Source organism: Columba livia, chromosome 2 (assembly GCF_036013475.1).
Source record: "Columba livia isolate bColLiv1 breed racing homer chromosome 2, bColLiv1.pat.W.v2, whole genome shotgun sequence".
Lineage (NCBI taxonomy): Eukaryota > Metazoa > Chordata > Aves > Columbiformes > Columbidae > Columba > Columba livia.
The window spans coordinates 1,899,662-1,910,854 of NC_088603.1; the positions used below are offsets into that span (position 1 = coordinate 1,899,662).

Sequence of the window (11,193 nt, forward strand, 5' to 3'; positions counted from 1 at the left end):
ACCCTCCTCTGTTTGTTTCTTGCTGAATAAATGATGATACTTGGCCCTCAAAGGTACCTGCTGGTCATAAAAACAAAAAAAAAAAAGAAAAATATCTGATAATGAAACTGGAAACTGGCGTGTTCACATCAAGCATGGCTGGCCTCAGGAAGCTGGGGGTACAACCATGAGGAAAGCTTGTTTTGTGAGTATTTTGGTTGTTATACCACACAGAGGTTTGATCTAATGCAATACGGCTGCTTTAACTTTCTGATGTGCCTCTTGGGTACTTGGCGTCCTGCTCTGACATCCAGGACCAGTCCCACTGCCAGATAAGGTCTTAGATGAGGAAGAACTTTTTGGCAGGAATAGATATAAATTTCAGTGTACCCATCCCAGCTACCGTGGGATGATACTGTCTTTTTTTCTTTCCTGCTCTTTCACCCTAAAAAAACAGTATATTTAGCCTTCTCCTGTGCTAATTTTCCACCCTGGATGTGAATGGGTGATGGGGATTGTAATTTCTAGGTGCTTTCCTATTTGCAGCATAGAAGAGAGAGAAGAAAGCTGTGGACTATGTCCATCTACTGGCAAGCCTCTCTGTGTGACACATGAGGGATCTGGCCACCCTTGTGAAATCTTTGGGGTCTGGGTGCATCCTTGGTACTCTGCCAGTCATAGCAGAAGAGCTTGTGGGAGGTCAGGACTGAGAGGAATCCTCATCCCCAAGATCACCCCAAAGGTTGTTCAAAACACAGAACAGCCGTGTACAACAGCTTATAGGCCTCCCAAGAGAAAGATGTTTGTAAGGCAGTAGCCTGAAATAATTAAGTGATGTAATAAGTTGGGATAAATCACTGCTCTTCTCATTGCCTTTGTTTCCCTAACATTTGTCTGTCTTGATTAATCGGGCTATAAATGCAACGAGAACAGATGTTGCCTCTCCCTGGATTTGTACAGAACTTAGGACTCAGTTGTAAAAGCCTAATGTAAGCAACAAGGGCTGAAGTACATTTTAATACAAAACAACATATTTTTTCTTCTTTCTTATATTGACTGTGCTGGTGAGACTGGCCAATGGAAATCTGTAATGCAAAACCTAGGGTAGCGCTCCACATCCCGATAGATGGAGCGGACCTAAAGGTCAATGCATAGCACAGGCAAGCAAAGGAAAGAATATAAAACTTTGTGAAGCCAGTAGTGATCTGCAGATGAGAAGGAAACTTGTAGACAAGTTGTAGAGACATCTTGCACTGCCCCAAACCACTGCCATTCAGAATTCAGGTTTCTTCACTCATTTTAAGTTAATTCAGTTTGGAAGGCGAGTAAGATAAACCAGCTGAAGGCCAATCAGTTCTCGAGCAGGACTTACAACAAGTGACATAATGAGGGTTAATGAAATACAGCATAGAAGTAGACTCAGATTCCATTTCCTCCAACAAGTGACATAATGAGGGTTAATGAAATACAGCATAGAAGTAAACTCAGATTCCATTTCCCAGTGTGCTTCTACGGAGAGGAACGATGGATGTTTGAGCAGCTGGTGTGGTAATGGACACACAGATGGATAGCTAGATCTGATAAGGACATTCTGAGTAAAGTAGAAGTTAGTTTTTCATGTCCTTGGAAAAAATCCACACTAAAAATCCTTCAGAAGTGGGAATCGGTTTCAAAACCGCATTAATGTTAATGCAAAACAAAGCCATCCCTTTCCAGATGTTTGGCCTGTCCACATTTAAGGCAACATCCCACATTTCAACTCTTTCATTGGAAACACAAAGCCTCTGGGTCAAATCCTGCTGTCATTTATATGTACATAAACCCTGAGTGATTCCACAAAAGCTGGGGGAGTTAGTCTGGATTTATAGTAGCCAGAGCAGGATCTGACCTCAGGCATTTCAAATGATTCATCCCTTGCACGCTTAGTCCTCAGGCTCGTTTGGCCATGCTCCGAAAGTAGGGCAGCTCCCAGCCAGAGGGACGGATGGTCTCTGGGACAGGCATAAAAGATAACTTTTTCTTCCCAGAAATGGAAATAAGTCACCAAGCTCTGTGCCCAGAGCTGGGCAGAATGGCTGGGGCAGGGCTCCAAAATCTACCAAGGTTTTCAGCTTACCTAAGCCCTGGTTATTGGTCTTAAATTTACAAAAAACCTGCCAGACCCTTAAAAAAAAGTCTTCCCATTCTCTCCCTTCCTCCCAAACTAGTATAAATGTTGAGAGATATGTTCTGGACACATATTTCTGCATTTCTCCTTGATTAAGGTGGCTGAAACATGTGTAAATGCATATATGAATAAGGACAGGGATTTTCATTAAACCCTGTGATTTGAAGGGGACACCTGTTCTCAGGAGACTTGCAAGAGAACTGTGCAGTCTGGCCATGCTTCTCCTTTGTGGCTGAATAACTCACACTAAACACCTCAGATGCAAATGAGGCTGATAGCTGGTGGTTCTGAACTTGTCATCCCCTCCTGTCCCAACCTCGCTTTCCCACCTGTCATCACGCTTTGCACCCATCCCTTGTCAAGCCTCTTGCCGAGATGTTTCAGTGTCTAAGCCAGGCTGAAAACTCTCCAGGGATGGAGAATTAAGCAGTGTGCTGCCAGATCAGACGCTACAACAGCTCAGCCTGGGGCTCAAGGGACAGTAGGTAGGACAGGGCAGACACCCACAGCTGGAAACCAGGGACCAGCTTTGGACCTGTCAGCTGCTGGAGCACTTTTGACAGTTCAATACTACTTTTTCCTGTGGATCTGATTTTCTTGCTCTGGATTTTCTGATCATGTTTACAAATATGTAAAGGGTGAGTGTCAGGAGCATGGAGCCAGGCTCTTCTCAGTGACAACCAATGATAGGACAAGGAGTAATGGGTTCAAATTGGAACACAGGAGGTTCCACTTAAATTTGAGAAGAAACAACTTCTCAGTGAGGGTGGCAGAGCCTGGCCCAGGCTGCCCAGGGGGTTGTGGAGTCTCCTTCTGTGCAGACATTCCAACCCGCCTGGACACCTTCCTGTGTAACCTCATCCGGGTGTTCCTGCTCCATGGGGGGATTGCACTGGATCAGCTTTCCAGGTCCCTTCCAATCCCTGACATTCTGGGATTCTGTGATCTTAAAATGGTATTGCCCGACTCATCTTTCTCTTCTGTCTGTCAAAGGTTAAAAGAAATCCACAAGAACATTCACTTTGCAACATAGGTGCACTCATGGTGCTAGACGTATTTGGCAAAACTTTTTCTTTGACAAACAGTCTTGACACCTGATCCAAAAATACTGTGGGACAGCCTTGCTAAAATCATTAGCAGTTGCGCATGCCAGCTTTTTTGGAATCTGAATATCCGCAGGCAGTGAAATAAGTGGCTCAATTATCAGAAGTGCTGAGGTATGGGCTGTAGGAGCTCATTACAGGTGGGAGCTGCTGCTGGTGAAGCAGCCCCTGCTTTGGGGGGGATTTGATCCCTCGGGTTGGGAGAGAGGTGGGGCTGTAGATAGAACCATGGAATCATTTTGGTTGGAAGACACCCTCAGGATCATAGAGTCCAACCATAACCTAACCCTAGCACTAAACCACGTCCCTGACAACCTCATCTAAATGCCTTTTAAACCCCTCCAGGCATGGTGACTCCAACACTGCCTGGGCACCCTGTTCCAACACCCTTTCCAAGAAGAAGGTGTCGGTATGAAAGGTATCTGTGAGATACTGAGCGGAGCAGAGAAAGGGGGATAATTAGTCACAGTTTTGCAGAATTTGAGACCTTGGAGGCACAAGATGAAGACAACAAGGTCTAAAAGAACCAGGATAATGGACTCAAAATAAAACTAGACAAATCAATAAAGGACAAATCCAGCAGTAGCTGTTAAAGACTGTATCCTGGATGCAAAGTTGATTCAGGAAGGTCTTAAACTGCTGATCAGCAAATGACAACCTAAGAGCTGTCTCTTTCTCTAAACATCCTAAGATGGCATCTGCTTAGGATGGCCTGTTAGGACCAAAGATTGACTGAATAAGGCTATTTTCAGATATATCTGTAGTTCCTCTCTTTCTAAGGCCACAGAAAACTTGTGCCCTGCTGAGCATCAAGGAACAGACATGTACGTTCTGGGCATGGTCCCATTTGATGTGCTCAACACAATCTACTTTGCATATTCTATGCCCTTGCTGCACAGGACCATGAAAAAGTAGATAAGAGGTTCTAAAAGTGCTTCACCCAAGTGAGAACTGCAGCCCCAACTCAACTAAATTAACGTGTTCAACATCTTACATCATCATTTACCAAGAACCCACCCATTTGCAGCCCAGCACCTCTAACCTTCTCATTTTGCAGATACTCGTTAGCCAACAGAAAGGAACAAACATCCTGTGTACTTACCAACATAATACCTGCCTTGCTGGCCAACTGGGGGCATCCAGGATGACATTTAAAAAGCTGAGGTATTTGGCCAGAGTTCCTCTTATAGTCACTGATTATTTACATACAGCTGAAATACATTTCCACCTCAAGCCACCACCTAAATAAATCAGATCAGCTGTGGGGATTTTTTTCTTTTGGTGCAGCTGGAGGCTGCAGTAATTGTACTTGTTAGCAATGTTGAGAAGATCTGTGGAGTTTAGGAGTAGAACTTTTGCTGGTGTGAGCTCTGGGAGCAACAGAAGCATCTCAGGGAAATCAGAAATATGGTCACAAACAGGTACATCTCCCACATCCAACTATTTAGAAATATGAGGTCATCGTGCCTCTGCAGAAGTTAATCACTCCAAAAGAGCTGACAGCAAATCTGACTTGCTTCAGCATAAAGTCTTGCGCTGACCTTACTTGGCATCCAGTTTGTACAAGCTGCAGGGGTACAGGCACAGTGGGCTCTGCACAGGGAGGTTCACAAGGATGGCTTTGCCCTTCTCTCCTGCTGTTACGGACGAGGTGCAGGGATGTGATGGGGGCTCCTCTGTGGCCTCCCCAGTTTCGCAATCAAAACCCATCTGCTACTCTTTCTCAATGTTCATCACCTCTCGGCTCCAAGCACTGTTTTTTTGCCAGAAAAAAAGTCCCTTGTGGGGAAAAGATCTAGGAAAGCTGATTTTGTTTTCCTCCCCCTTATTCAGAGAAAGCAGAAAAACAGAGCAAGAGGCAGGCCAAGCGGGGAAGGGTAAAATGACAATGCTATCCAAAGCTGTTAAATCAGTTCTGGTTCAGCTTTTTCTTTTTTTCTCCCCCCCCCTTTTCCCTTGCCCCAAGAGGAGGCCAAGGGGTAATTATGATAATGTTTTCTGGTATTTCCATTTCATTGGCTGATCTCCCAGCCACTAAAGTAAACCCCAAATCTCAACGGGGAGGTCATATTCATCCTTGTTTATGGGACTCATTTTCAGAAATAACACTATCCTTTTTGTGAAACTTCCCTGGCAGCGGCTCAAAAAAACAGCTAAAGGCAAACAGATTCCTTGTTTGGGGTTGAGAGCATCACAGCTGGTCGATGGGCCCAAGGCAAGGGACTGCTGGTGATCACCATCTTGGACAGCAGTAGTCAAGGTAATCGCTGGTATGAAGCAGAAAAGGGGTGCAGGGAGGAGTGGGGGACATGAGGAATGTGAAACTGAAAGCATCAGTGCTGGTGATATGGAAGAAAAAGGGATGTGGGTCCCAAGGATGTGGGAACAAGGTGGGACGTAGGTGGAATCGGCCATGCAGATTGCAACCCAAAACAACCCTGGTAGGGTGATCATAGAATTCTAGAATCATTTTGATTGGAAAAGACCCTCAAGTTCATTGAGTCCAACCATTAACCTAGCGCTTACACTAACCCGTGTCCCTGAGAACCTCATCTCTGCATCTGTTCAACCCATCCAGGGATGGTGACTCCAGCACTGCCCTGGGCAGCCTGTTCCAATGCCCCACAGCTCTTTGGGGAAGAAATTGTTCCCCGGATCCAACCTCAACTTCCCATGGTCCACACTCATAGGGCTGTCCTTTTGTGAAGAGTGAACCAGATGGACTGAGCTGGGATGGGGACACAGAGACCAACAATCAGTTTTGGGGAGTGTGACAAAACACTTCTGAGTTTTTCTTTTAACAGTGCCTTAGGTGAGCTGGATGAAGGGTCCAAACACCAAAACCAAGCAATATAAGGTCATAAACCAATTTCTTTTTCTGCAGCAGACCCTGCAGCTGAGCTGAGGGCACAAGCAGAAAGGAGACTAAATTAGAGCTTCATTCCAGCCTTGCTGATGGAGCAACCGCACTCCTAATTTCTGTAAGGCTCAAAAACGCTGTTAGGATTAGGAGATAATTCGAATCAAGTGTAATCTTAGACAAGACCTGCAGCTACTACAGGTGAGCATACCTTTACTGAGATCAGAGCATCAGGCTGGACTGAGGGCAATGTGGTGTTGATGCCAGGCATGCAGGCCAGGGTGGCACATCTAAATAATGTCACAGGGCAGGGGATCAGCTGCCTTTGACAGGAGCTGATGTAGCTTTCAGTGTGGGCTGAACCAAAAGTAGGTTGGTCGGGAGCTCATGGCAATGGGGACTTGCTGAGAAGAAGGGAGAAGTGGCAGGGTGGAGGTGGTTGGGAACACAAGGTGTTGCATGAGGTTGATCACTAGTGGGGTGGCAATACGGGGCAAGAATTGAGCATTGTCCTCCTTTAGATAAGAGAGGACGGATTCTCTTGGGGACAGACTTTTTAGCAGGGCCTGTTATGACTGGAAAAGGGGTGATGGTTTTAAAATAAAAGAGGTGGGATTCAGGCCAGACATGAGGGAGAAATTTTTGCCCCTGAGGGTGGTGAGAGCCTGTCCCAGGTTGGCCAAAGAAGTGGTGGATGAACCATCCCTGGAGACATCCCAGGCCAGGCTGGACGGGGCTCTGAGCAACCTGAGCTGGTGAAGATGTCCCTGCTCATGGCAGAGGTGCGACTGGATAAGCTGGGAAGATTCCTTCCAACTCAAACGATTCTATGATTCTAAGAATTATTTTGTGATTTGAATTAGATATCTAGTTTGTCTTCTCTGTTTTCCTACCCTTCTGTGAGTGTTTGTACAAGCCCTGCATCTCCTGCCCGCTGGGCTCTGCTGGTTTACTCAAGCCCTGATGAACCCTGGCAAGTATGGAAGGATCAGGGATTTGTATGTGCTGTCTTGGACAAAATGTACCCTGTGCAATCTCTGTTACTGCGTTTACCGCCAGTCCTACAGCAAAGTAGGATCTGCCAGGCTGCAACTCAGCTGGTGATTAACTGTGCCCCGTGTCTGGCTGTATTTCACAGAAGAAATACAGATATGCTTGTGATTTGCTGGATTTGTGTGCTGGCTTTTGCAGTCACTCAGGCTACATGCACCCTGGCAAGCAAAACTCCTTGTTGGGTTCAGAAAGAGATTGTGACCCCACCACTTGACTCTGGAAGATGGCACTTCAGGCAAATTACATCCCTCACTCCCTAAAAGCTGCTCTGGACTCGTGCTTGGACTTGTGAGGGTCTGACACTTCATATTTCAGTGCTGGCTTACAGCATCTCCCTTGTGGAGAGAGCAAGCAGAGTAAATACAGATAAACAGTGTTTATTCTCTTCTAATTTGGGCAATGCTGGATTTACCCACAGCCCAAATGATCTAATTCACTTTCTTACTTTCCTGCGACCTCCATGCTTCTTAGCCTCTGCTTGCCTGCACATTATCAGTGCCCTGGCACGAAGGCCATACAGAAACAACAAAATCCATTGGGGGCAATTTGTTGCAAAGTGGAAATAACTGGGGGGAGACCAGAGAGAGGTACATTTTCTGCCCTGAGGGATTTAATTCAACTGAATAGTCATTATTTCCAACATTATGGAAAAAAAAAAAAAAGTGGTTTGAAACCTATTCCTTTTCAAGTTAGTGCTGGAAAGATTAAAAATAAATAAAGCTGAAGTGCCAGTTGGCCCAGCCAGAGATACAGTAGTGAGAGCAGCAGAGGCACGAGCTGCTGCCAGCAGCTAATCACAAAAACCATGGAGCTGTGGTTTGCTCAGGACACCGGAGTGGTGAAGAGGATGGGGAGAGGAAGGTTGTTTTGTAGCAGGAGACCCTGGACTCATGGAGAAGCCAGGTCTAGGCAGGAGAAAGCAGGTTTGAAGCCCATTCCACTGCCCATAGTGATGTTGCAATGATGGCAGGGATGCAGATTTGAGAGCTTGGGCAGGTGGTTGCTGAGCTGAGCTCTCGGCATCGCTGTCCTGCCACGTGAATCGACGTTTGTGTCCTTCACCCCATCCCACTTCCAGAGGATGGGAATCACAAAATGTCTCACTCCTTTTAAAGACTGAGCTTAGAAACACCAAAATGGGACAATCAAACCAAGAGGGTGTGATGACAGAAAGGTGAAAGGAGGAGGAGACTCAAGAGGCATCCAGATGAAGAAGAGGGTGGGGGAAAAGGAGTTGACGTGAAGGGGAAGAAGAGCTGTTTGGATCCTGATGAGATATAACTCTGGCCACAAGCTGGGGAAGCACTGAGAGGTTAGTGCACAAGCTGCTCTTCCCTCTACCTGCTTTTCCTAGCCTCCCAGAAGCTAAATGTAGTTGGTGGTTTTGCCTTAATCCCTTGACCACATCACCTAACCCATGCCTGCTCCGGAACAGCAAGACAGTATCAGCTCCAGCTTCCCGGGCTCGGAGAAAGCTGAATAACCTCCCATTGTGTTCGGTCCTGTCTCAACCCTTCCCACAGCTTCCCATACCGGGCTGGCTCTTCATCCTACCCTCAGACACAGATCTCCCATGTCTAGGAGGCATCTACACACCTTTGAGGAGCTTGTGTTCCTGTTTCTCAGTGCCTTGTTGTATATTTGACATTGTATCACAGTATCACAGTATGTTTGGGATTGGAAGGGACCTCAAAAGTTCATCTAGTCCAATCCCCCTGCTGGAGCAGGAACACCCAGGTGAGATCGCACAGGAACATGTCCAGGCGGGTCTTGAATGTCTCCAGAGAAGGAGACTCCACAACCCCCCTGGGCAGCCTGTTCCAGTGCTCTGTCACCCTCACTGAGAAGTTTTTTCTCAAATGTAAGTGGAACCTCTTGTGTTCAGCTTGATCCCATTACCCCTTGTCCTATCATTGTTTGCCACGAGAAGAGCCTGGCTCCATCCTCGTGGCACTCACCCTTTAAATATTTATGAACATTAATAAGGTCCCACCTCAGTCTCCTCCAAACTAAGGAGACCCAGCTCCCTCAGCCTTTTTTCATAAGGGAGGTGCTCCACCTCCCTCAATCATCTTTGTTGCCCTATGCTGAACCCTCTCCAGCAGTTCCCTGTCCTGCTGGAACTGAGGGGCCACAACTGGACACAATATTCCAGATGTGGTCTCACCAGGGCAGAGCAGAGGGGCAGGAGAACCTCTCTGACCTACTGACCACCCCCTTCTAACCCACCCCAGGTACCATTGGCTTCCTGGCCACAAGGGCCCAGTGCTGGCTCATGGTCACCCTGCTGTCCCCAGGACCCCCAGCTCCCTTTCCCCTACACTGCCCTCTAATATGTAATTTCCCAACCTATACTGGAACCTGGGGATTCCAGTGTTGTGTTTTGATTTGTCTTGGCTCACACCCTTACCTTTCTCTTCATGGGGTGATACAAATAAGTGTGGTGTAAGACCACCCATTACCCAACTCATGGTCTAGCTTCTCTCTCTCTTGTTTTCCCCTCTCATTCTTTGAAGTAGATGTTTGTTTTGGTTTCATACCCTGCTGCCTACCATGATTTTTTCACAAATCTCAGGGCTATGAGGCTTGGTTTCTGCCCTTTTTTTTTGCTTTTACATTTTATTTTGTTTTGCAAAACAGGAGTCCAAAAGGCCATGGAAGGGGATCGCTTATGAAAATGGATACCTCTTTTTTTCTTCCCATTGTCCTAACACAAATGCAAGGAGGATCATCTGACTATAGACCCTGTAGTCCTGAAATTGTTTAAGGAAAGTCTGCTTCAGTTATGTGACAGATAATGTAACTTGGACAGAACAACAGAAGGGACCTATTTTTCTTGATTCTTCATGGGATACTCCTTCCCCTTTGTCTTCCCAGTTCTCTTGCACCTCTCAAAAACAACTCCCTCTTTTAGTTTTCTCTCCTGGTTCTCAAAGCTTCAGGCACTGATTTTTAAGTCTTTCTAGGAATACCCTCCCTGGATGAGGAAGATGGAGTTCGGTCTTTTACTCAAGTGCTCAGAGACATCCTCAGACAAGACAGATGGTTGCAGTCAGCTGAGCCAAAGATACAAACAGTGCTGTCTTAATGCACTCCAGCTGGAGATGCTTTTGTGTAACATCATCCTTGGCATGTCTCAACCAAAACATCATCCTTGGGCCACTGAAGAACTCAAGGCATCTAAAGAGGAGGAAGGTTGCTCTGGGCAGAAGAGGCAGAGTGATGGAGAGCTGTAAGATGAAGTACGTCATGCTCTGATGTCCACTGACTTCATGGACTGGATCTCCATAAAAATGTTAATACACTGAGAACACCCCCACTTCATCATCTGAATCCCCTTATATTCCACCTGCCCTTGCATTCATGGCACATTCCTCACACTTCTCAAGCGTAGAATGGCCCAAAATTGCCAGCCAAAAGGGAGATAAGATGTGGAGGTGACTCCTAGTCAGCCCATACAGGCACTTACAAGAGTAGGACCAGGACTCCAGAGCACACGCGGTGTCAGGCAGCTCCCAACAGCCCTGCAGCAGCAGCTTCAGAGAAACACAGAATAATTTTGGTTGTAAAAGACCCTCAAGATCATCGAGTGCAACTGTTCCCCCACCTCTGGCACTGCCCCATGTCCCTGAGAACCTCATCTCCGTCTGTCCAGCCCTCCAGGGATGGTGACTCCAGCACTGCCCTGGGCAGCCTGTTCCAATGCCTGACAGCCCTTTGGGGAAGAAATTGTTCCCAAGATCCAACCTCAGCCTCCCCTGGCACAACCTGAGGCCATTTCCTTTTGTCCTATCGCTTGTTACTTGGGAGAAGAGACCAACACCTTCCATGTTACAGCCTCCTTTCAGGTAGCTGTAGAGCTTCAGCTCCCTGGTTCAGACAATGGGTCACAACTCAGCACCCACAGAGCAGAGCATTTGCCAAGAGGCAAACCAGCCTCAGTTGGGGGTTCAGACTGATCTTGTACGAATTTGGTGTTGAACTCAGAAGATGTTCAGGTACCTACACACCTTTTCAAATCTCAGCTTTCT

General features: G+C 46.7%; 1 protein-coding gene across 4 annotated transcripts in view; it reads right to left on the reverse strand.

Annotated features, from left to right (window-relative positions):
• The window catches only part of PTH1R (parathyroid hormone 1 receptor), a 131,047-nt gene that overhangs the window by 60,237 nt on the left and 59,617 nt on the right, over positions 1-11,193 (reverse strand). Inside the window, exon 1 of one of the 4 annotated variants that reach the window (XM_021300680.2) lies at positions 4,352-4,388. The exons of the other annotated variants lie outside the window; for them this stretch is intronic. Coding sequence (XP_021156355.1) covers positions 4,352-4,357 — 6 coding nt within the window. The 5' untranslated portion in view covers positions 4,358-4,388. Of the gene's footprint in view, positions 1-4,351; positions 4,389-11,193 lie in introns of those variants that run through there. 4 annotated transcript variants of the gene reach the window in all.